We start from the raw sequence: 25,986 nt of genomic DNA, 5'->3' as shown, positions 1-25,986 counted from the left end.
TATTCTCATGCTTTCACCCTCCGCCCCCCGCCCCTCGCCCTGATGTGCCAGCAAAACCTGACCGCACGTTTCTCCACCTCCCTCCGCCCACCCAGTCCAACACGTGCTCAGCCTGCATCAGCGCCTCCAGCCGCGCCCCACACCGGCCGTCCTCTGCATACAGAGTCAGGGCAGTTGCTCCAGCACGCGGCTAAATCCATCCCTTGACCTTCACAGCCACAGCTCTCTGACTCTTGCCCTCAGGGGCTCTGCACCTGCTGTTCCACCTGCAGGGAGAGCCCTTCCCCGGGCTCCACATGGCTTCCTGACCCCTGCCTCATGCTCGCGGCTCACATCACCTGAACAGAGAGGCCGCTCCCCACACTTCCCTACCTGTCATGGGTGCTTTGGTTCACACTCAAGGCTCTTGCCCTATCCCACATTTGTTGACTACCCGGCTCCCCTCTAGAATGCAGGCTTTCTGAGGACAGGAACTATATTTCATTCATTGAAGAATCTCTAGCACCTAGAGTAGAACTTAGAATAGGGCTGGTGCTGGCAGGAATTATTTCTAGAACGATTGCACTGGTTTCATGTATTCTCAAATAAGGTCATCTTTTTTGGCCTCATTGGGAAAATGAAGCTGAAAGAGGGGCAGAGACAGTTCAGGGTCCCCCACGCAGGGCTCTGGGCTTGGGTGCAGCTCCCCTGTCCAGCCCACCAGGCACTGGAGTGGCATGGACCCAGGGTTTTTGTCTGACCTCAGGCAAATTCCATAACCTGTTTGAGCTTTACTAAATGTCTTCAATTTAAAAAGGAGTGACACAAGTTTCTAACACAGTTATGAGGACTTAATGAGACATCTGTAAATGGCTTGATGTACTTTCTTGATAAACCTGGTAACCCCACATTCTCATTTTGGAGGCCACAGCTCCGAGTTCACTGTCTGTTCAATAAAGCTGATTCATTTCACCTAAAAGGAAATATGACCTAACTTGTTTTTAAGACTGCACATACATTCCCAAATCAGATAAACAGAAAGAAATAAGACACAGGAACACACACCTCTCCTTTTCACACTCTCTTGACTCTGATTTTAGGGGATCTGGTCAAAGGTTTGCTCACTGCGGAAGGACCATCTCTGGTTGCTTATTTACCCCCCAAAGCTGCTGCACTGGCCTCCTTCTTGGATGCTGAGGCCTGGCAGGGCCCAGCCAGACATGCTGACTTGGATTCGCCTTCCCCTCTGCCTTGTCTTCACAGAAACTGGCCCTAATATGGCTCTAATATTGCTACTGGGGGACTGAGGCTGGAGTGCGGTGCTGGGACATGGGATGGGATTGAGAGGTGACAGGGGGGCTGTCAGGTCTGCCTGGCTTCGAGTCTTTTTAAAGCCCCTAGCTTTAAAAGACCTGGGCATCAAGCCCATGTCCATGGTGTGGAGGTGTGAGTGTGGGTGTGGAGCATATAAGAGTATGTACCTCACTGTGTCATTGTAAGGATTTGCCAAGATAACCACAGCACGTGTCTAGAGTATGCCTGACAGAGTGGGTGCTCAATCAATGTTGACTATAATTACTCAAGTATTAATGTAACCACCATACATTCACTGAGCACCCACTGGGTGCTGGGTGCTCCAATGCGTGACAGACAGCAATGCACAAGTGCTCTGGCTCCAGGCATGTGCTATAAGAAGGAGGGGCGTGGGTGCCATTGTTCTGTGAACTTAACCTTTGTCTCTTTGTATTTGGGAAAACTGGAGAAGAGGGTGAGGAAGGAGAGGAGGAGGGGAAGCAGAGGCAAGGAGGACAGAAATGAGGGGGAGGGCCAGGGGGCTAGGAGAGGGAGGGGAAGATAGGGGGAGGGGGAGAAGGGAGTTGGCAATTCATTACCTTCTTCGGCTTCCAGCTCCTCCAGCACCCCCGTCTCTTGGCACTTTTTGCTGTGGGCCTTCGACTTCATATGCTTAGTCAGATTCCCTGGAAAGGAATGAGAAGACTCAGGCATGGCTGGAGGGCAGGGGGCCAGGGTGGCGCCTGGCGGGGCAGGTGCCAGGACATCCCTCTGCCCAGGAGCTCAGGTGGGGGTGCAGCCATGGCCGCCGTGCACGATGGTACAGAGGAGTAGGGTAGGGTGGGTGAGGGGCTGTGAGGGGACAGAGAGTACAATGAGGAAGTGAGATGCTGGTTAAAAAAAAAACAAAAGGAGATTAAAAGACAAGTCATATGCAATAGTTTTTTTCCTGCCTTTTGGGCCCAGAAGCTGGTGACAGGATTGCTGACCATCTCAAGTGCTGGGATGAGAGCAGGGAGCCAGCCCATGAACTAGCACGGGAGTGGGTACTGAGGATATCCGTCTGCTGGGCCAGCCCACAGGGAGGGATCTTAGGGTTTGGGAGGAGGAACCAGGACAAAGTTACTGCTATTAACAGACATGGAGAAAGGGCAGAAGGCATAGCGAGGTCTGCTAGACAGGGACCTGCGGGCCACAAGGCTGGGGTCCAAGTCCTGACTTTCTTAGAGAATCACGTCCCCTTCCTGGGCCTCCAAGGTCACTGCCATGCAGACATGGCCAAGGGCGGTGCACACGGGGAAGGCTGAGCAAAGCCTACGTCCTCCCCATGACTACAAAGCCCTCGGGGGGTGGCTGTCTCTGTCCGCAGTGGGCTGAAGGGCAGAGACAGCAGCTGTGTGGAATCAGGAGAAACACCACGACACCAATTCTCCCCACTGTGTGCATGGCGCTTCACAGGCCACAAATCCCTATAAGCAGGAGCGTTCACGAAGGACCAGCAGGGGAGCCCCCGCTCGCCGCAGGATGCAGGCCAGGTGCCTCAGAATGTTCCTTTGGGCTCAGCAATCGCCTCCAGCTGTGATGTGCTCACTGTTGCTCTAGAGATTGCTGTGTTTCCATGTGGTCCTTCATATAATAAATCACAAGGCCCTTGAGTCAGGTATTCTGTCTCACTCATCTTATTAGCAGGTTTGAACAGATGGATGAAAGACAGAAGAATGGACTCCAGGAACAGATGCGAAGAAAGATTGGTGGACAGATATATGGATGGATGGAGAAGTGGGTAAGAGGAAATATGGAGTGACAAACAGGATGAAGAGGAAGGATCCAGACAGATGGGTGGGATATTCAAGCAGATAAGCAGATGGACAGACAGATGGAGGATAAAAATAAATAGAAGGATAGATGGAAAATAGATCACTAAACATATGAGAAGATGAGAATGGGAAAGAAGGAGACCTGGGCAAGTGGGAGAAGGGCTGGTTGGATGGATGGATGGATGCAGCACATACAAATGGGAAGGCAAACAGACAGGAGGATAAAAGAATGGGAAGGTGGATGGAAGGATGGACTGGTGGGAGGACAAATGGGAGAGGTGGAGAAGCAGATGAGAGGGGAAGATGGGAAAACAAATGGACAGGAAGACAAACTCTTAGGATGAGAAGATGGCAGAAACGGATAAATGGGAGGATGGATGGGTGACTAGGGAGAGAGCACCCATGCATGAATGAAAGTGTTTTTCTTAATTATTTGGAGAATTTTAAGGAACCTTAGGGTTTTGCTCAGAGGTAACAGGAGCCTTAAGCTGAGATTGCCTGAGGTGTGCAGGTCAAGGGCAGCAGAGATGGAGAGAAGCTGTTTCTTTCCCCTTCCCTCCTGCTAGTCCTAAGTCTGTGACTCCATCCTTCCCTCAGATTTTCTTCCTTTAACTGGACAGAAACCTGGATCTGCTGCTACTGCTGCTGCTAAGTCGCTTCAGTCGTGCCCGACTCTGTGCGACCCCATAAACGTCAGCCCACCAGGCTCCCCTGTCCCTGGGATTCTCCAGGCAAGAACACTGGAGTGGGTTGCCATTTCCTTCTCCAATGCGTGAAAGTGAAAAGTGAAAGTGAAGTCGCTCAGTCGTGTCTGACTCGTAGCGACCCCATGGACTGCAGCCCACCAGGCTCCTCAGTCCGTGGGATTTTGCAGGCAAGAGGACTACTCCTGGCCAAATGGGGAGCAGAGTCATAACTTCGAGTCATCCCAGGGCCAGAGGATCCCCAACGTCCCTGCCTAACATCATGGGCCTCTGCCCCCACTGTTGTGAGCAGGCAAAGCCTGAGCAGGATGTCAAGGGGCGGTCAAGGCAGCGGGGGGTGTTCCATAGGCCAGAGAGATCAAATGTCCCCTGAGGTTCTGAGACCAGCCTGCCATTCCCTGACTACCCCAGACCCCAGGGGACTAGCCACACTGCTCATCTTGGCTATGACATTATTGTTGGACCTGTTCTGTCTGGAAGGGTTGGGTCTCTTACTTAACCAAGTCAGGTGCTGAGCACACTATGGGTGCATAGTAACCGTAAGTGGGAAAGAAGTAAAGTGTTGGGAGGAACCTCACAGACCATGTAACCCACCCCCTACCAGGCCCAGGGTCTTCCTGCTTCTGTTCTGACTCCTGGCCCTGGTGCTATGATGCCACTGGATGAGATAATCAGCTGTCTCAGGAGATGGGATGCTCTGGGACAGCTCCTGCTCACCATCACGGAGAAGCAAACAGCCAAAGCCACGAGACCAGTTACTGCAGAGCCTGTCTGGAGCCAGGTCTCAGGACTGCAGGTGCCTTGCGTGCTCCATACTGGTGAAACAGACCAAGGCATGGAGGAGCTTGGTGGCCTTGGGTCTTACTCTGGGCTCTGTCGCTTGCTAGCTATGTGTTCTTGGGCAAGTGTCTTAGCCTTTTCAGCCCCAGTTTCTGCAACTGTAAAGCTGTACCTACCTCGTGGGGATGCTGGGAGAAGCTGACGAACAAACACAGGTAGAGTGGCCGCAGAGCGTGCCTGGCAGAGAGCAGATGCCACTGCGTGGAGCCTCCTTCCTTCCCATACTGTGTGCTCCCCCACCCCCCGCCTCCAACAATCAGTGTTTATTGAGCACCTGGGAGACTGCCACAGCCACACACTGGCTGTGGAAGAGAGAGAGATGCTGAGATGATGGCTGTGATGTAAATGTTTTCACCAGTCTGTCTGGGCTCAGCAACCCCAGGAGAGGGTGCCAGGCAGCCCCTGGATGCCAGCTTCTCCTCTGCCCCTGCCTCGGAGGCTGTAGAGAAGAGCTGGGAGTCTGAGTGGCTGCTGGGATAGGCCATGGGGACACAGGGGTGGATGTGCAGCCCTAAGTGTTACCCAGCACCCTCCCTGAGTATCCCCTCTGTAGGCCTGCCTGCTCCTCTGCGAATTGAGGGAGGCGAACCAAATGGCCGCAGGTGCCTTTTTTGGTCTGGACACCATTTCCTTGTCAAGGGTCAGAGCTTCAGCTATCCAAGCAGAGTTCACAACTTTTTGCCATCGTCCCAGCTCCCCCATCCCAAACCTGACAGTCCTGGAATGAAGGAGGAAAGGCAAGCGGATGGAAATGATGGACGTCTGGAACACAGGTGGATCCTCCACCAAGAGCATCAGCTGAAGACCGTGTCTACCCCATTTGGCTTTGGGCTTTGACCAACCACCCTCCCTCAGCCACTGAGGGCTGCTCCAAACTGCCAGCTCGGTCCGCAGGCGATCGGCGCAAGGGCCTGTACCCAGCACAGCCCTTCTGCTGGCCTCGGGGAACCTTCTCAGAAGAGGACACAGGACCCCAGACCTCCACAGGGACATCCCAGTGGGCCTTCCCCGGCCTCACTCACTGAGACAAGCTGGTGCGAGCACCCAGGAACCGGAGCTGCTGTCACAACGTCTGACACAGAGACGGAGACACAGACAGGCAGACAGAGACGGACAGGAAGGCTCTCTAGCCGGTGCAGCCAGGCAGTGGTGACGGAGGGCCCTGAGGACCGCCGGGCCCAGCTTCATCTCTCGTGCAGCCTGAGCCCAAGGATGAGGGGAGGGAGGAGATGGAGGCAGCTGGATGGAGGCAGGAGCCCTGAGAGAAGGCTATCTCCTTTGGTATCTGGGCTGATGGCTGAAGGGTCCGGGGAGTAAGGAGAGCTTCAGTGTCTCATGGCTTCCCTCACTCTCCTGCTTCGTGCAGAGACAGCCAAGAGTGAGCTGGCTCTGCTTCCATCTGTCACCGCCCATACTAGCCGCTCTCTACCTCCCAGAGTCTGAGATTCCACTATCTCAGATGCGCTCACTGCTCTGGCTCTGGAAGGTTTTTGTCTTTCAGAGGTTCTAGGAGCCTTGGCAGAGCTCAGCACATGCCCCATCGCAGGGTGAGAGGGAATCCTCCTGGGCGGGGCCTTCAGGGCTCCGCCCCCAGGTTTCATCCCAGGCTCCGCCCTCTGGCACTCAGAGGGCCTGCTGACATTCCATGCAGGTTATGTGCTCTGGACCCTCCAAGGCTCAGGGGGACCCAGGAAGGGACTGCAGATAGCTCAGCTGTGTGGCTTCCAATGCAGGAGTCTCCTGGAAAAGGGGTGTTCCTGTCAGGGACCTAGACCTCTCTCAGACTTGCCGGAAAAAGACTAGGCCTTTGCTCTCAATAAACCCAGAGAGAATTGAAAAGAGATTGCTCTGGGAGACTGCTCTGGCCAGGGACTCGGCTCAGTGGATCTTTCTAGTCTCACATGCAGGATGATGGCTCTCCGAGGTGGTGGGCAGCTCTGCGTGGCCCTGGGCTGGGGGGTTAGGGGGTGCTCTCAGGACTGGGCTCCTAACACTGAGGATAGGATGGTGTGGTCCCCTGGATGGCCTGGGAGTTGGGTCAGCAGAGATCCACTCTGGAGGCCACCTGGTTGGCCACCTGATTTTGCCAGTCCTTCCAGACAAGGGGAAGAGAAGAAGGTGGCCGGGGTTATGCCCCAGAGGCAGGGGTCCTAGCTGATAGCTATAGCTCCAGCTTTAACAGTCATTTCTGGCTTGCGGGGCAGGAAGGGGGAGACTCATTTTCTTTACTTTCATGGGGGGGGCTTGGACAAAAGGTTTTTGGCATTCAGAGTCAAAGACCATTATCTGAATTGTTGGTGAATGGCTATCCAATTATTGAATTTCCATTTCTCTCCTCCAGAAAGTCCCAAATGGCCCCCTAAGGCCAGAGGCAGGTACGTGGGGCATGGAGCCCAGGACTAGAGCTGAGGCCTGCTAGGTGAGTGTCCTGCACACAGCCGGGCTGCAGGCCTATCGGTCCTCTCTGGGCCCTCTGAACTGTTGTTGATGAGACACCAAGAAAGAAGAGGGTCAGGGCAAGGAAGGAGGATGGTCGCCTGTTTCCAAATCAAAACCTTGGCGGAAAAATTCGAGCTCCAGTTGGGAATGATGGTGCCGAGGACAGAGGAGGACAGGCTGACGGGGTCAGGAGACCAGAGACGAGCACCTAGTCGGAGAGGGGGCCGTGAGCGAGGGGGTGAGATAAAGTGCCCCCAACCTAGTGCTGAAAGAAGGGAAGGGATCGGGAGGAGGAAGAAGGAAGACTCAAAGGCCAGAGCGGCCTCCTCAAAGCCACCCAGCCTCTCTCTCTGGGAGCAGCTATACCCACAGAAGGAAGGCTAACGGGCACCAAAGCCAAACCTGCTCTCAAGTTGCATCCACTGAAAAAACATGTGGCCCTGGAGGGAGCTGTCGTGGAAGCCCCCAACTTGCCCGAAGGAGAAGGCAGGACCCTCGTGTTCAAACCCTGAGCCAGAAATCTGCCAAGCACAAGAGGCTGAAGCCACCAGGGCTGCTGAGAGCCCAGGCCTTCCTTGGAGGCACCTTGGTCTGCTCGGTTACCAGGAAAGAAGAAGTGGGTCACCATGCCTTTCCTGCCCTGTAGGAGCAGCCCGTGGAAGGAGCAGAGAATAGCTCGGTCCAAGTCTCACGGACTCAGCCTCACTGGTTCACACCTGGGTCCTGGGTGGCTGCAGCGGCCGTGGCTGCCCGCATCATCCAACACAGCCCTTTGGATTCACACCCTCACCGGCCAGTCCGCCTTCCTCTCACAGGTGACTGCCAGAGCCTGAGCTGACCCTGAGGTGCTGCGTGGCCAGGGCAGGAATGACAGGGGCTGCCAGTCAGGGTGAGGGGAGAGCCCAGCCCAGTGCTGAGGGCTGCGGAGAAGCTGGGCAGAGCAGGAACACGGACTGAGTAGTGAGGCGAGGTGGAGGCAAAGTCTGGCATGAGAAGTGACCATGCGAGTGTGTTAAGTGGCTCGGGGTGGAATGGATTTCCAAACTCAAGAGTGGCAGTGACCAGTGTGGATGCTGGAACTCATCAGGTCGGTGGATAAAGGGCTAAGGAGACATGCAAAAGGAAGCGGGGTGATGAGATCAAATACAAAACCAGGAGCTGTGCGCTAGAGTGCCACCGCCTGGCCATGGTGGGAATCGCATGGGTGGAGGGTGGATGGGGCCAGTGTGGGATCTAAGAGGACAGGCTGGGCAGCCGACGGTGACACTGCCCCGTCTGCAGCGGGCTGCTCTGTAACTGGGGAGCCCAGAAATCAGGGCTGCTCAGGCCCCAGGCAGAGAGGTCCAGGCCCCGGGCTCTGTGCTGGAGCTCCCAGAGGGGAGCTCCCTGCAGCGGGCAGGGCCAGTGCTCCGCTGACCGTCTCTTACCTTTGGTTTTAAAAGCAAAGTGACAGTGCTTGCACACATAGGGCCGGACGTCAGTGTGGGTGCGGATGTGTTTCTTCAGCATGCTGGGCTTCTTGCAGCGAATTCCACACTCCTCACAAACATATTTCCCTCGGCCGCGGCCTCGCACATATACATACTCTTCGTTTGATTTGTACCTATGAGCAACAGGCGTCATGGTAAAGTAACAAAAAAGGAGGAGAGGAGGCAGGTTCCCACCTCAGAAGATGCACGCGCTTCCTGGCCTCATCCAGCTCTTAGGGGCGGGGGGAGGGGGGACGCGGAGCAGAGAGAACCAGGGGTGGGGGATCCACCATGGAGCCCTGCACCTGCCCTGTCCTCAGACGGGGGGGTGGGGGCACCCCCCTTCCTGTCCCTCAGAGGCAGCAGGCCCTGGTGTTCCTGGCCGGGAGGGAAGCCACAGGAGCACAGAGGGTCTCTGGCCCAGATCCAGCCTCATCACCAGCTTCTGCTTCCAAAGAGCAGCCGCTCCGGGCCACCATGTAACAGAAAGACTATAATAGATGACAACCACAGCTCCGGCAGCCACCACTGAGCCAGTGCTCACCCTGTTGCCGGACACCTGCCCACGTTCAGTCACAACCACCACGGAGAGCCCGAGGCTTCCACAGCTAGAAAGGGACAGAACTTCTGAATCTGCCTGCCCCAGAGCCTGTCCATCCCCCACGAGGGGCGACCAGCACCAAGACAGTCCGCTCAGAGGCCCGCCAGACGTGCACGGGATGGGAGAGCGGAAGGCGCTTTATTTCCTGGTCCTCAGAGTCAAGACAGCCGGGGCCCAAAGCACTCTCTCCAGTCTTTTCCGTCTTGAGCCGAGCAGGAAGCTCTCAGGACCCAGATTCCAGCCACCTGGCCTCTCTCCGGGGATCACCTGGGGTCCTAGCAGGAAGTACCGTCAGCCTGCAGGAGCCTCCTGGGGCGGCCGGCCTGCCTGCTGGGCCTCAGGGCCACTGTGCTCTTGGCCATGAATCAGAATGCTCTTATTTCCACTTAGAAGGAATACATGAGTCCCACAAGCTCACTCGATACCGTCCTCCTCAGAACGCCATGTTGACCTAATGCTGTAGATGTGTGAGTGTCTTGACAGGGATGAGAAGGCTGTGGCAGGGCCCATGGAGGAAATCCTGGCATAATTCCAGGAGAAGAGCTTTCTGATTGTGAGGCCCAGGATCCGAGGGCATAGGCACCTTAGGAGAGGTGTGGCTTTCTCAGCCTGCAGAGTCTGCCGCCAATGCCCAGCAGGAGGCCTGCCTGTGTCCACACTCACCTGTATATCTCCCTCCCACCCAGGAGGTTTGGCGCTCAGATTCTGGGTGGGGGTTCAGAGAGGCAGGGAGGGGACTTGGGGTAGGGGAAGGTGAGGAAGTGACAGCGGCTGGGATTCAGTCCTGCTCCGCTGGGACCATCAGCTCACAGCTGAGAGAATGTCACCAGGATGGGCCTGCAGGAGGGGACTCTGAGGGAGGGACCTGGTGGGCAGAGGCACAGTGATCACCAACACTCACGCTCAGACGCAAGCACACACCACACCACTTCCACTCTGCCCTGCTTGCAGGTTCCATGACAGCCTCTCCCCTCTCACTTCCAACCACGATGGAGCCTTTGGGTCCCTGTCTTTCACCCCCTCCCACCCAGGCCTACAGCTGCCCCAATTTCTACCGCATATGTGCCTCCCTCTGTACATAAGACAACTCAGAAGGAGGCAGACAGTCCATCGAAATTGGCTACTCTCAGCCCCTTCATTCTCCCTCAATAGCGAGTTTAAACCACAGGTGGGTGCCCAAATGGAGACACACACGTACACAGAGAAAGGACTCTGCTCGAGCCTCCAAGGATGGTGCCGTGACTCGGGGGGTGGGGTGAGAAGGCATGTATGCAACCCGGGACACCGCTTTGTCACACTCCATGGAAGGTGCACAACCTGCTGGGGAGCACAAGGGAGGAGCCTGGGTTGAGAGGGGCTAGAGAGGATGCTGAGAGATGGAGGCAAGAAGGCAGGACCCCAGGCAGGGACCCCAGCAACAAAGGCACAAGTGTTAAGATGCCTGGAGAGTTTGGTGGGCAGGGCAGACTGGATCATCATCAGCCTTGAATGCCATGCCAAAAAGCCGAGACTTGGTTAAAGTTGTCTTAAAGGTAAACATAAAGTCTCAACAGAAGATACTTCCTTGGTGCCATGGGGAATGGTCTGCAAGAGGAGAAACAGAATCTGGGTACAAGACACACGTATTGTACGACAGGGATTCGAAGCCTTCTGGATGTAGAATCTATAGATCCTGGTGGCTGTCTGGATGATACAGGGGGCACCATGCAGGGGTAACAAAGATTTCAACTTAGCTAGCTCAAGTGGTACCAGCCACGGGCTTAGAGAGAAACGGTACAGGATTCTAGTCCTTAACTACTGAATGTGAGATGCTCATGAGAGAATTGAAGACATGTCCACACACAACCAGAATTCCATGGGACTCAGGATGGGACGTGTAGCTTTTTGAGGAGGCAGGTGACTACTCAAGAGAGTATGAAAACAGAAAAAGGACAGTGAGAGGGCCCAGGAAGCACCCAAAGGTAAGGGTGGGTAGAAAGATGGTGCCAAAAGCCACCCCCAAGCAGAGAGATCCTGATAAGGAGCCAGGAGCAAATGTGATTTGGGAGCCAGAGAAAAGAGGTGAGAGGAGGAGGCAGTCAACAGGGTCCAGGCGATGGAGATCAGGGGAAGGGTGGCCCCTGGGGTCCCAGGACTGGGAGGGGGCAGTTCTGGTTGGCCAGCCTGGAGCCTCTGACTTCTCTGCTCCTCAGAGGCCAGTCCTGGGGTCATGCAGCTTGTTGGTTCCCAAAGGACCAAGTCCAGGGACAGGTGTGGGGCAGCTATCTGGGGTGGGCTGGGCCCTCCTCCCCTTCCCAGCCCAGGCTTAGTCCCTCCAGTCTGTGCTGGAGGCTGAATGGTCCCTTAGAGGGATCTCCCTATGAGATCCCACCCCTTCCCCAGCAGCTTCAGGCCTCCACCTTTGGACACATCCCACCACTGTGCATGCGAGCTCAGTTCTCCTGGTACCCAGCAACTGCAGCCCCCGCCCCCCAGACCTCAGCCGCCGCTCCACCTGCTTCCCTTGTCCTGCTGGCAGTCACGCCTCCTCACCAGCCCAGCCCAGCTCCCCTGCTGACTGTTCCTGTCAATGTCACGGGCTGCTAAATCTGAGTGACAGTAGCTTTATCTTGTCAGCCCTGTTGCCTGCCATCTGGAGATACCTGCTGGCTTGGTGACTGGGTCTCCTCGGCAAGTTCCTTCTCTGCACCCCCACCCTCCCCGCCAGTACCAACCTGCACGCTTCTCCCCTCACACCTGCCTCCAGGTGAGCTCCTCCACACACACCTGACCTTCCCCCTGGATGCTCATGGCTCCTCTGTCTCTCCAGCCCTGACCACTCTGCTGCACATCCAGCTGCCCTCTTGGCGTCTCCCCGGGGGTCTCCAAGCACCTCACGGCCCACATTCCCAGAACCCTGTTTCCCGCCCCGCACCTGGACCACTGCCTCCTGGGTCCCCGCGTCAGTAAACAGCATGCACACCCGGTGGTGGCCAGGCCAGCGTCCCTGGTGCCTCCACATGCTTCAGTCTTCTCGGTCAGTCCATCACCACGGCCTGTCAACGCCACATGCGACATGTGTTCCAGGGAGGCCCACCTCCCAGCAGCCACAGTCCTCTCTCCTGCACCACTGCATACTTTCTTCTCAAGACAGCCAGAGGGGACTCTCCCCAAACACTGCCCATCCTGCGGCTCCTCCCAGCCCAAGGGTCCACTCAATGCTCCTCCCACTGCGCTCCATAAAGCCCCGCCCCTCACTCAGCGGGTGCTGAAGGCCTCACGCACCTCCTGGTCCAGCTACCCCTCCAGCTCTTCCCTTCACGGCACTTCTCCACCAACCACACCAAATGTCATCCCTTGCCTCCGAGTCCCTTTCCTCTGGCCTTCCACCTCCCCCTACCCTCCCTCCCCCGACCCCCGCCACCACCTGCTACTGTCTGTCTGTCTCCTTCAGGGATCTGCCAATAGGCCCCTTCCTTCAGAGCCCTCTCTCACACCCCCATGGGCCTGGGGGTCCCACTCACTCCTCCTTCACGGCACCTGTCAAGCTGTGTGTCCTGTCGTGGACTCTCACAGGGTAGTCCCTGTTAGCCCCACGGGTGTGGGGGGGGACACGTCTGCCTCATCCACTGGTGCATCCCCCGGGGCCTAGCACAGAGCCTGATGCCCTGCAAGTGCTCGGTAGGCATTGCTGGACAGATGGGAGCCAAGCCAGGGCCTTCTTTCCTCGTGTCTACTAGAGACCCTCAGTCAAGAAGCTCCCACAACACGAGTCTCTGAGCACAAGTTCAGTCTGACACTGTGGGCTCCCCATGGACGCGGCACATGAGCAGTCCCTCCCAACTATGGTGGACTGGCTGGCAGAACACCCCCTACTTTCTGGTAGGAACCCCTCTGTGCATAGAGAAAGTGAAAGAAAGTGTAGTCGCTCAGTTGTGTCCGACTCTTTGCGACCCTGTGGACTGTAGCCCACCAGGCTCCTCTGTCCATGGGATTCTCCAAGCAAGAATACTGGAGTGGGTTGCCATTTCCGAGGTCAGCATGAGAACCGAGTCTGAGTCCCGGCTCCTGTGTGAACGTGCTGGGCGACCTTGGTGAAATCACTTCCCTTCCAGCGAAAACAGTCAAACTTTGCCCTTAGATGCACCAGTCACTGCCACAGGCCTGAGGTCATTCAGTCCTCCCACCAGCCCTTGGCCACTTCCCATTTATACAAATGTGAACCAAGGCCCAGGGAGTTCAAGTGATGTGACCAAGATCACACCATCAGCAACTTTTCCACTTCGTCCCCTGTCCCTGCACAGACGCTGCCTGGATGCTTTTAGGTGATGCTGACCAAGGTTTCCTTAGCACCTTCCTTCTCTGGGGTGCCCAGGGGCCTGTAAGACCGCAGACAGCGGAGAACAGCACTGCTCTCCTGCAGTCTTCCTGAAAGGCTGCCAGCTCGGGGTGGGACTGAGGGTGTTGACAGCTGCAGAAAAATGCCCTGCAAAGAGCCAGGGAAGGAAGCCAGAAATGCATGGTGGGGTGCCCAGGGGCATGGTCCTGCTTCCCAGGTCTGCTGGCCTCTCCATCCTCCAGCTGAGGCAGCCCTTCAACCACAGAGGAAGTGCCCGCCCGGCCCCCTGCCTGTGCCTAGCCTGCAAGACAGTTCACTGCCTGGGTATAGCTGACTCACGGCTGTCTGATCCCTACCACCTGCCTGTCTTCTGCTGCTCTGATGAGCCAGGGATGTCAGCCAGTCTGGAAAATGCTTGGTTTTGTCTTTAAAAAAAAAAAAAAAAAAAAGCTGTTTCTGTGGATTCCAAAATGTCTTAGAGAGACCTTGAGCTCAACTGCCTGAGGCCCAGGGCTGTGGGGGCCTGGGATCACTACTCAGCACCGGGGCTCCCGAACCCTCGCCTGGAAGCTGCTTTTCTGTTCCACTGCCCTGGGTCAGGAGGGGAGTGAGGCTGCCAGGAGGGGAGTGGAACTGCCAGAATCTTCTGGGTCTGTTTTCATTCTTATACTACAGCTCTGAGACTCACAGATTCAAAGGAAAAGAAAGAGAATCTTGCACAGTCCCTTCATCAGGAGAGTCTTATTATTTTCATCTGACAGAGAAGGAAACAGAAACAGAGAGGTTGAGTGTCTTGCCCAAAGTCACAAAGGCAGCTCGAAAGTGGTGAAGCAGGAACTGGAACCCAGCTCTGACCCCCAGTGCTCTTAGGGATGACACAGTCTGACCCCCTGCCTTCAGCAGCTTCCCCTCCAGTCCTGCCACTGGAGATGCTGAGCTGCCTGACTCTGGCCATTCAGCACGTGACCCCTTGGGTTGTGGCTCCAGCCTTTTTGGAGGCATTTCTGAAACCTGAAGTTTTCCCCAAGCACTTGGGAACTCAGCGCACAGCTCTGAAAGGAGATGGCATATCCCTTCTGCTCTGGATTCCAGAAGAGGGGGTGTGGAGGAAATTAAATGGCATCTTGGGCAAGGTGATAGGTGAGTTGTTCTTAGACTCTGCATAAGATGAAGACTCAGCAGTGGAGCTGCCCTGTGAGGTGGTGAGCGCCCTGTGACTAGTGCTGTTCACCCAGAAGCCAGGCTGGGAGGCCCTGTAGCAGGAGAGAATGAGTGGTTATGGCAGCTCAGAGACAGAGGGGCTTTCAGGGCTGTAAAATGGGTATATTTACCCTCTGAAAAGAAGCGAAAGTCCCTCCGTTGTGTCCAAGTCTTTGTGATCCCCTGTAGCCTGCCAGGCTCCTCTGTTCATGGGAGTCTCCAGGCAAAAATACTGGAGTGGGTTGCCATTCCCTACTCCAGGGGATCTTCCTGACCCAGGGATCGAACCCGGGTCATATGCATTGCAGGCAGATTCGTCACCGTCTAAGCCACCAGGGAAGCCCTGTTTATCCTCTAAATTTATCCAATAAACAGAAATACTGATTCCTGACCACTGGGGGCTCAGGGCACTAGAAGGGTGGGAGTGTGTTGGGGAGGAGCGGTGAGCTGGCCACACGACTGGGTGAAACGGAGGAGGTACAAGGAGGAGGGAGAGGTTGGGACTGAAGTGAGCTAGAAGGCAGGGCACAGTCTCTCTCTGAAGGGAGAGTGGCTACACCTTTCCAGCCAAGTGTTGTATGAGGCTGTCAGATCTTCTGGGCTTTCAAGAAAACCACAAATCCAGATTAAAAATAATAATAATAATATTAGCATACCCTTAGATAGCTCTTACTGGGTACCAAACACTATTTTAAATGCTTGGCATACCTTTCCTCATTTAAACCACAAAGTAGCCCCATGCCACAGGGAATTTAATCATCCTCCATAAGAAAATAGAGTCACAGAGAGGTTCGGTAACCTGCCTGAGGTCACATAGACAGCAAGTTAACAGAATCAGAATTTGAACCAAGGTCACATGTTACAAAGCTCAAGCACTTAATTGCTATGAAATTCTAAGACTTAAAATCTCCTCTTTAAAAAAACAGTTTCATGTATTCCCCATCAGTGTATGACAAAAACCACTGCAATGATGTAAACTAATTAGCCTCCAACTAATAAAAATAAATGGAAAAAAAAAAACAGTTTCAGGCAAGCAAAATAGGAGAGGCAGATTTAGCCCAGAGCTAAACTTGTGGCTCAAAGTAAATTCCCCAAGGTCATGTGGCTAGTAGATACCTGTCTTGACCTTTAAACTCATGACTTCTCTTTCCACCAAACTTCATTTTTCTCTTGAATGAGGGGGATAAATTCAATGACCTCAGTGTGACCTTCCTAATTTGAGCTCTGAGGAGGCTGTTCTGAATGTATATTATTGACGTTTTCATATATTGTTAATAGTTTATCCTAAAAATTCTCAACTCTTCTCCAGATTTGGACATTTTAAAGTCTTGTCAAAATTCTGATTTTATTATGATCTTGTAGCCAAATACACTTTCCCCCAGGGGCACACAGCCTGGGTATAATCATGTAAAAGGAGAGGAAGATGCGAACAGAAATGTGCACACTGTTCCTCTGAGGCAACCCACGCTTGCAGGCAGCCTGTGTCCCATGAAGCGAGGCTCAGGGTTGGTTCCCGGTGGTCACTGGCCCCCTGGAGGTCTGGCCACAGTGAGCCCACCAGCTTGTCTGCAGTGACTTGTTGCTCTCTGGGTGAGGCTCAGAAAGGAAGGGATGTCTGTGGAAAGAGAAGCAAGTGCCAGGTGGCACTGAGCTGTGTATCTGCTAAAAATATTCTGTTGCCAAGAGGTTGGGAACACACCCTTTGGTGACAAGTATACTAGGGAAGCTGAGCTGTGGGTCATGGGGGAAGTTCACATGGTTCTGGGCACATTACAGACTCTCATTTTGTCAGGGTTCTGCAGAAATCTTGTCACATCATGACATCTGGGGTTGTTGCTGTTTAGTTGCTAAGTCATGTCCGAATCTTCTGCGACCCCATGGACTATAAACTGCCAGGCTCTTCTGTTCATGGGGTTTCCCAGGCAAGAATACCGGAGTGGGTTGCCATTTCCTTCTCCAGGGGATCTTCCTAACCCAGGGATTGATTGAGGGTCTCCTGTATTGGCAGGCAGATCCTTTACCACTGAGCCAGTAGGAGTCGGGGCATTTAACATGGGGTGCAGGGACAGACCTGCTGTGCCAAGAATTCCTCGGCACATGTGTAACACAAGCATAGGCTCAGAGCCTGACAGCGCAGGGTCTATTTTAAGCAGTATTCCGTGTATTTACTCAATAATACTTACAAAGGCCTGGTCTGAGCCTGGCCCAGAAAGGCAAAGCTAAATAAGACTCTGACCTTGGTCTCCAGAATGAATAACAGGTACTTAAAAGGTGGTAAAATAAAGACAGAGAACCCGTAACACAGACAACTCACAAAGTGCCATGGAGGATCGGGTGGGTCTCAGGTGACTTTTGTGGGTGAATCGGATCTGACTGGGGAGACTCCTGTTTTGGGAGTCCCCATCTGGTGCAGGGTGGGGGATGGAGTGCGCTGGGAGGCCTGGAAGCTGGGGGATGGTTTTGTAATTGTATGGAGCCCAAGGCGGGGCAGAGGCAAGGGTAAGAGGAAAGAGGACACAGACTCCCGGAGTCCATGCTGCCTAACAGAGACAGGAGGGGAGGGCAGGTCAAGAAGCCTTCCTTTACATTTTTTAGAAGCACTCCCACCACGGAGGCCATGACTATTTTGCAGGCTTGCATCTGTGCCATTGGGGCTGTTTTCTCGATTTTTCTGGTGTGATTTTTCATTCTAGGGGGACATCAGCAAATAGCATCAGCTGCCCTGAAGACAGCAGCTCAGGTGTCTGACACACAGCACTCAGGTCTAAAGAGAGGAGGTGGCTTTTATTCAAAGGAATCAATACGGTAACTTGAGACGCTGTGCGGTGAATGACTTGAGTGCAGAAGCCTAAGAACTATCGAGAGCAGGCACCCAGCCTGGGTTGAAACCAGCTCAGGCCCAAAGAATGCAGCCAAGGCCCTGTTTCCGACCAGACGGTGACATTAGGGAAGGAGGCAGGATGCCAGAAGCTGGGCCTGTCGTGTTCAGAGAAGTGAAACTGCCAACAAGGAGTGGACTTCTTAAAGGTGCCCATTTACATGGGGGTGCCCCAGCCTTTCACAGGCCCTGACCTGCAGGGCCTTTCACACTGTGCTCAGGATTATGGAAGGGGAGGCTGAGCAGCAGGGTTCTGGGCCCCCATGTGCCCCATCACATTCAGCTGTTTTTCAGAATAGGAATCTATATAAACTGAACTTTGTAAAAAAGAGTTACGTGAATTTAAAATCAATTTGAAAATCACTGTGAAAGCACATTCATGCTGGGAATGATCTAAAAATCTTCAACTTCCTGGGTGGGAGGGGTCTCGTGCCCCCTCTGATGAGGTCATTCTTAGGGCGGCCCATCCACACCCCCTCTTGGGCACATCCACCTCTGGCACCTGGGGTCTCATGGTGTCCCAGGCAGCACCTTCCACTCCGGGCAGATCTCCCCTTAATTAAGCTAAAGCGGACCTTCTGTGGTCTGAGCACAGTTCAGCGCAAGCCCTCTTGCACATGATGGTCCCTAAAGGATGCTGCTCCACCCAAGATTCCTCTGCTCCAAGCCCCAAACAGATGTGCTCAAGATGGATTCCAGATTCCTCCCTAGACCTTCCCAACCCCTCCAGGTTGTCCCTCTTAAAATGGGATGCCCCAGAGCACCCAGAGGCTCCCTGTTGTGACTGGAGCCAGTCCAGCCTGACGCAGGACTATGGTTGGCTAGCTCTCCCAGCTTCACTTCCTTGTTCCCCAGACAGGAAACAGGTCAAGAATGGGGAAGTGACCAGATCCTGGAGATTGGATCCATGTTTTACTCTTTACTAAAAAGCACAAAAAGAAAGTCAGCCAGGATCAGAGGTGTTTCTTTTGTCAGGGAAAAAGAAACAGCTAGCATTTGTGGGGTGTTTACTCTGTGGTAGGCATTTATTATAGGAATTATAATCAAGCCTTGGCATGGACAAACCTCAGGGGCCGGTACAGAAGCCTGGCCTGTGTCTTGCAGGCAGAGGGGATGAGGACGGTGTTCTGTTACAGCTGTGCTCTGGAAGTGCCCCCTGAGGCTGGCGTGCAAGGGTGAGTTGAGGGGAGCCTGACCAAGGCAAGGCCATCTATGATAGCAGCTGATGAAATATGTGCAGACACTGGGTGCCTGATCAATGCCTATAGGCCAGTGGCTATGAGGCGCTGTGCCACCATGCCCTGGGGAACCTCAGGGTTTCCTCAATGCTCAGAGATACGTATGCCTCAAGATGCAAATAAGAAAAGGCTGTGAACTATGTCAGATTCACACAATGAACGCCGGGTGTCTCTGTGCTGGGGAACAGCTGTGAGGTCGTGACAGCGTCTATGGGGTCGCAGAGTCGGACACGACTAAAGTGACTTAGCAGCAGCCGCAGCAATGACAGCAAGGTTTTCCCAAATACATGAAGGCACCAGGGTAGCTACTGATTCTTTTCATGAAGGGGCCGGCTGGCATTACTGGCTGCTTCAACCTGCAGAACCCACAAGGAGGCTGTGTGTTCGGGCCCCAGACTTACAGACTCAGATCTTACAGGGCAAGAGAAGAGAGTTCCATTCTAGTTGTCCCATGATGGCAGGGACCTTCTTGGCTCTTGCTCTGAGCAGATCTGCTCTCTACCAGCTGGGAGTAGAGGAGAAACCAGGCTCATAGAAAATCTGTCCACAGATGCCTCGGGTCACAAGTATAATCAATGCCAGTCTCCTGGGAGGTGGCTCAGTCCACAGGCAAAACCAAGACAGGTAGGAAGATCTGGGTTCATTTTAAAAAAGAATGTTTTAACCGCAGAGCTACAAACTTGGAGCAAAGCAAGCTTGAGTGGTAATGAGCCCCCACCATGGATAGTGTGTAAGCACAGACTAAAAGTCAGGTTTGGGGCAAAATAGATTCCTATGGGAGAGAGGCTGGATTTGAGGTGGGTCTAGTTGGAATCTAAATGGACACAGTACCCAATCTGGTGCTCCAGCCGCAAACAGCCTGCAGGGGGATAGGGTGACAAAACAGGAAGGAAGGATATGGTCATGGCTCAGATGGTGAAAGGACCTGTCTGAGGTTGCACAGCTACAGCGTGGTGAAGTTGGGATCCACCTGCTTAGTTTGGGATGCTGCAGAGTGCAGTGGTTAGGCATGGGTTGGGGGGTTGGTAGGGTCAGACTGCTGGGGTTCAAATCCTGCCTCATTCCCACCAGGTGTGTGGCCCTGAGCATGCTGCTATCCCATGGCAGGGTTGGTGCTGATGACTCAAAGCAGCTCACTGTGGCTGTGGAATGGCTTTATTATTATACCTCTTGGCTGAACCCCTTAGCTGTGTGATCCTGGGCAGGTTACTTAACCCCTCTGTGCCTCAGTTGCTTCATCTGTAAAATGAGGATCATGTACTGTTTCTTGACTTGGGGGTAACTGGACATAATTTGTGTAATTATAGAAAATTATACATCATTTTGTAATGGCTCATAGACTGTACTTTTATGATGTGGACAGCTTTTGTATGTATGGTCTGTTTCAATTTTAAAAACTACTGAAAGTAGTAGTATATACTCACAGGGTTATTGTGAGGTTAACTTTGTTAGTTTATGTTATGTGCTTAGAACTGTGCCTAGCACATAGCAGGGGATCAATCTGTATCTGATCTGCTGTCTAGCACTCTGCCTTGAGAGCGCTCATCACAATTAGGTTTAATTTTTAACAATGTAAGGAGGGACTTCCCTGGTGGTCCAGTGCTTAAGACTCTGTGCTGCCAATGCAGGGGGCCTGGGTTTGATCTCTGGTCAGGAAACTAAGATCTCACATGCTGTGTGGCACGGACAAAAGATTAAAAAAAAAAAGTAAGGAAAACGAGTGTCCCCAGTTTTGATAGACTGTGAAGCATAGAAACATCCTTCCCTCCCAACTCAAAGGGGAAGCCATGGTTTGGGGCTAAGATGCCAGTGGAATGTCAATCCCTGGCATATACCAACCAGCTGATACAGGAAGCAGTAGGGCTGAAATTCCATCATCCCCTCCTCCTCCCCGGCCACAGGCAAATTTGCAAAGGAATTCAGAACATGCTGATGAGGATGCTGAAGCCCTTGGAAGCCCTCTGAGACTATAGGCAAGGGGATGATGGTGAGGACCAAATTCCAGTGATGAAGATGGAATTGCTGACTTGGAACATGAAGCATTCCAGCATCCACACTTGGATACTGAATACATGGCTGAAGCCATCATTTGTTCCTCCTACAACACATGATCCACCAGACAGGGAGTTTGTACCACTTATACTCCAGCAGTCCATGAGAGACAGCTTTTGAAATGGAAATCAGTGTGATGAAAGATCAAGACCCAATAAAGAAAATGCAGGGTCAATAAAAGCCTCAGTGAAGTTAACCAAACTGTCAGATTTATATCAGAATGATAGAGGTGCGAGATGGCCAACAGTTTTAGAAGAAATTCTGAGTTTAAGAATAAAGAGATTTGGTTATTTGCACTTGAAAAACAGAAAACAAGGCTTCCCTGGAGGCCTGGCAGACTGGACCATGTGAGCTTTATGTTTACAGGTAGCCTTTCACCAACCCATCACCTTAAATGACTGACCGAAGCTGTAGCCAAATGAGGGTCCTCACTACTGGAGGATGGGGCTGAGGTCTTCGCACAGCCACAAGCAGGAATGGTCCCTGGACGGCTTGAGCTCCTGCTGGCTGATCACATCTCATCCTCTCTTTGGTTAAAAGCTTTGAATACTTTGAATAGTTCTTAGCATGATAGAAGAGATGGGCACTTTGCATAGAGGGAGGCAGGGTGAGCAACGTGGCTGTTGAAATCTTCCAGAGCTCGTACATTTAGTTCAGACTGTTGCCACCACTGGCTCAGTTATCCTTCAGAAATGCCATGTCTATGAAATCTTGTCAGAAATTAAAAGATGTGCTGACCAGATAGCAGAGGACATCCCATCTGCCTCCAGTCCAGTGAACCTGGCCATGATCAGGCACTGGACGTGAAAAAGCAAACCCAGAGAATGAACATGAGGTGCTGGCCTCCAGGGACACGGCTCTTTTGGAATCATCTAATGTAAAGGGAAGTAGAAGCTTCTGAACCTCCCTGAAGATATTTTTCAAGGACTGGGAACTACACCCCAAGCACACAGTGGGCCATCTCCTTGTGGCCTTCGTCATGTTCCACTCTTCTCGGCCCCTCCCAGCCCTCACCTTTGGGAGCTGGTTTCCTTTCTTCTGTTCATTCCAGTGCTCACCCTGGGGATGCAAGCCTCAAAAGATTACAGCTTCTGACACAGCCTCCAAAGAGTCTTCTTTATGCAAGGAGAGAGGATACCTCCCCCTGCCAGCTCCACCCATCACCACGGGCCCTGGGGTAGCATTACCACCACCAGCACCATCATCTCTATCCACAAACATCCAGTGGGGTCCACTCAGGGCCTGGCCAGGGGCATGTGGAGGGGCAGGGACAGGGTTCAACTGGGATTTGCCATGCAGGTGACTGAGAATCAGAAGATGCACAAAGCAGGGTCCCCAGTGAGTGGCAGGGGGCTGTGAAGAGAAGAACCCAGGATCTGGAGCCACAGAGGTTTGAATTTGAATTGCAGCTCTGTTCCTCACTACCCAAGTGACCATGTCAAGTTCCTTTGCCTCTCTGAGCCTCAACCCCCTCATCTGAAGAATGGGTGTGTGTGTGTGTGTGTACACTATTCAGCAAGGGGTGATGGGATTAGAAATTATATTTGTGAAGGGCTTAGTGCTGAGTTCTGTCCCTGGGGCACAGCAAGCCCTCAATAGGCCACGGCTGCTATTATTGCAGAGGGGGTGGAAGAGGTTGATGGGAGGGCAGGAGGGTGCAGGGGAGGGACAGGATTGCAAGGGGACTGTTGGAGGGGACAGGGCTCAGTCCAGGGGGTCATATCCTGCATTTCAATCAGAGGTCACCAGAGGTCAGTAAGTTGCCTGAGGTCCCCGCCTCAAATTCACACAGGCATTAACAGCAGAGGGCTTCCCAGGTGGCTCAGTGGTAAAGAATCTGCCTGCCAAGCAGGAGACTCAGGAGACAGAGGTTCTATCTCTGGGTCAGGAAGATCCCCCAGAGAAGGAAATGGCAATCCACTCCAGTATTCTTGCCTGGGAAATCCCACGAACGGAGGAACCTGGCAGACTTCAGTCTGTGGGGTGGCAAAGAGTTGGACACAACTGAGTGACTAACATTGACGGCGGAGCCAGGACTATGTCGGCCAGAGACTCCCAACTCCAAAGTGGGGCTGGGGCTGACGAGACTGGGTGTGAGCTCCTCAGAAAAGGCTGCTCCATCCCCATGAGTCCACATCTCCCCGCACCAGGCCTCACGCAGGTAGAGAGCTGAATCAGCGCACAGCCTCTCCAGGAGGCCTGAGGACAGCTCTTCAGCACACTGGCCCTGGAGCGTCACTTACATCTGCCGTTCACAGCAGGTGAAGTGCCTTCCAGAGCAATCGTCGCCAAGAAGGCAATCCTGTGGTTAGAATGACACCCGGATGAGATGTAGAATCAGCTCAGAGCGGCTGGATGAGAACGGAGCCTGCTAAGGTTTCCCACAGCTCTCCTCGGTGTCTGCTGAGCTCGGAGGCAGGTACCGCACATGTCCTCCAGCCTTCTGGCTTCACAACAGCCTGGGAGGCAGAGATGGCTGTCTGTGCTCCAGAGATGGAGGAACTGAGACCAGAGATGCAGAGATCTGCCCTCAGCCTGCCAAAGATCATGCTGATCAGCTCACTGCCTACATTTTAAAATGTACAGTTGTGAACTCTAAGTGCATTTTATGAAAAGGATTTCCCCTGCCTGTGGGCTCTAAGGCTGGCCATGAAGGGGAACATGTATTTGTCTGAACCAAACAGAAAATAATGCAAGTCAAGATAAGGTGAGACAGCGGGTCTGGGGGCTTCGGAGGAGGTGAAGTATGGCAGGCAGCAGCAGGCTGGGGAAAGGACTGGGAGCCTCCATGGAACAGGGCCATTTGACCCAAGCTTTGAGGACAGTCCACTGTGGGGATGTGGAGCTAAAGAAGAGGAGAGGCCCACGCGGAGGGAACAACAAGATTAACAGCAGAGGCAGGGAAGCCTGGGATGTCTGGAAGGTTGGGCTGGGGCAGAGAGAGGCACCTAGGGAAGTGGTCTGGGGCCACTGGAATGCTCTCAAACATGGGGTGCTCTGGAGGGAACTGGGGAGCCAGTCAGGGCTCTTGCTGAGCCAGGCTTTCTGGCCAGTTGTCTAGTGGAGTTATAGGAATAACAGGGGATTTAAAAATAGCCCTAGTGCATGAAGTGTCTATAAAATTTAAGAGTTATTTTCATTTGTGCATTCCCATAACAAAAAAATTGGGATGCATAATATGGCCTTCTCCATTTAATGGAAAAGTGACAGAGGTCCTTCTCCACCCCCACTGACACCTGTGACCCCATGACCCCATCACAGGCCCCTCCACAGCTTACTCATCTCCCACTCGCTGCACCTCCTGTCCCCCTCCAGCCTCACCAGCACCACAAGCCTCTAGCCTTGGGCCAGTTCGTTCATCTGGAAGAATCTTCCCTCTCCAGCCCCCTGCCTTTGTTACCCGCCCCTGGTCCTCAGCTCACCGCTGCACCCTCAGAGGTGCTTCCTGCGCACCACCCAGCCTCCTGGTCAACAGCTGTGTGTGCAAGGCCAGCCAGGAGGCTCCAGAGCAGAGCAATGGGACTCACCGAGCTGCCAGGTTTGTGTGTTCAGTCCTCAGAACAGCCCTTGGCTGTGTCAGCAGAGCTCTCCCCACTCAGCAGATGAGAAAGGGGGCACTGAGGGACTGAGTGACTGCGCCAGGTCACACACCCAGCAGTGATGGAGAAGGACCCAGCCTCAGAGGCCACACTCCTGACTCCTCCCCGCCGCCGCCATCCCTGCCTCTGTCCTGCCTGACCAGCGTCCTTCCAAGCATGCCAGACTCCATCTCCAGACACACACTGGTTCCATGCCACTGGGGCCACATGATCGAGGCTTTCTCATTTAATCCTCACCTCAACCCCAGGAAGCGGAGTTCCAGTCACCCCCCAGAAGAGGAGCAGTTGCACAGGTGGGCTAATAATTCATCCCAGATCAGACAGCTCATCGGGGCAGAGCCAGGGTGACTCCAGGCGCAGTGATCTTCCTCGAGACTGTAGACGACAACCCAGACCAGTGTGCCCAGCCTCCCTCCCAATTATCCCCCAACCCGACCCACCCACCGGAAGTGATCTTCCCATGAATCGCATAAAGGCCTGCAGTGACGCTTCTCCGAGCCAGGTGCCTCGGGCCCTCCAGGCATCTGAGCTCAGAGACAGGCTTGCCTGAGCAGAAGCCCAAAGTTCCTGCCCCAAGGGCTCACAGTCACAAAATCACAGGTTTCACATGCTGGTTACGTGGTTACGTCTTCCTAACACACATTAGCATAAAACATGACAAATGTAATAAGGAGCATTTGTGGGAGCTGCCTGAAATCACCCCGACGGTTTGTATCACAGCCTGCAGGAGGTTCTCACCGGATAGGTGCTATGCAGTGGGCCGAAGTGGGTGGGAGCCAAAGGCTCAAGAGTCCAAGGAGGGGACAAGACACATGAAGGATTCTTGGGAGGACGGAAGCAACCTTCCTAGCATGGTGTGGGTGAAAGCACCCTGATTCCTCGAGAGGAGAGGGACGGCACCTAGGCCCACCCAGCAGGTGGGGTGTAGACAGGGTTCCCCAAGGCGCATGGCCAGGCCTGTGTGCATAGCCTGCTGGAACCCCAACCTCCTCCTTACTATTTCCTGCAGGAACCCAGTGCTTGACTCCATTCAGGAGTCTCGCGGTTGTACTAGGGAGAAGGTCCAACACCTGGGGAGCCCAGCTGGCTGCTTTTAGTGTGTTGTCTCCACTGGGACAGCCCTTCCTGGCACACCAGGCAGAGGAGACCCAAGGAAGAGGGTGAAAGGTGAGGATTCTTTGGTGAGGATTTGAGCAAACACGATGGATGCCCTGTCCTTCCGGACCCCAGGCGAGGCCCGAGTGCATTCACAATAGCCTCTCCCCCGCCTCAGGTAAGGGCTGGCTGACTAAAGGCACTCTGGCCCCTAGAGGGGGGAAGAAAGAGAGCCTGGACCAGTGTGGGGGCATCCGTGGGTCACTGCTGGGCCCTTTCCTGCAGCAACAAGACCCCACGGGCACCCTGCTGGAGTCCAGGTGGGGGACGGCCCAGCCTGTATAAATCCACAGCACGCTGGCTCCTTCAGCCTCGCCGGAGCTCCTGAGTCCCCACTCAGCATATGGCTGGCTCCCCAGGGACACTCTGTCCCCTGGTGCAGACCCATCCAAGCCACCACCTCC

The 25,986-nt window shown here is 53.9% G+C and overlaps 1 protein-coding gene across 2 annotated transcripts in view; it reads right to left on the bottom strand.

The window, feature by feature from the left end:
* HIVEP3 (HIVEP zinc finger 3) overlaps positions 1–25,986 on the bottom strand; it is a 535,004-nt gene that overhangs the window by 5,668 nt on the left and 503,350 nt on the right. For both annotated transcript variants that reach the window (XM_070468342.1, XM_070468343.1), the window contains exons 7-8: positions 8,500–8,675; positions 1,872–1,958 (exon numbers count right to left, since the gene is read on the bottom strand). In XM_070468342.1, coding sequence (XP_070324443.1) covers positions 1,872–1,958; positions 8,500–8,675 — 263 coding nt within the window. The remainder of the gene's footprint in view (positions 1–1,871; positions 1,959–8,499; positions 8,676–25,986) is intronic.

Source organism: Odocoileus virginianus, chromosome 5, assembly GCF_023699985.2.
Source record: "Odocoileus virginianus isolate 20LAN1187 ecotype Illinois chromosome 5, Ovbor_1.2, whole genome shotgun sequence".
Classification (NCBI taxonomy): Eukaryota; Metazoa; Chordata; class Mammalia; order Artiodactyla; family Cervidae; genus Odocoileus; species Odocoileus virginianus.
This window is presented reverse-complemented; position numbering and strand designations above follow the sequence as displayed.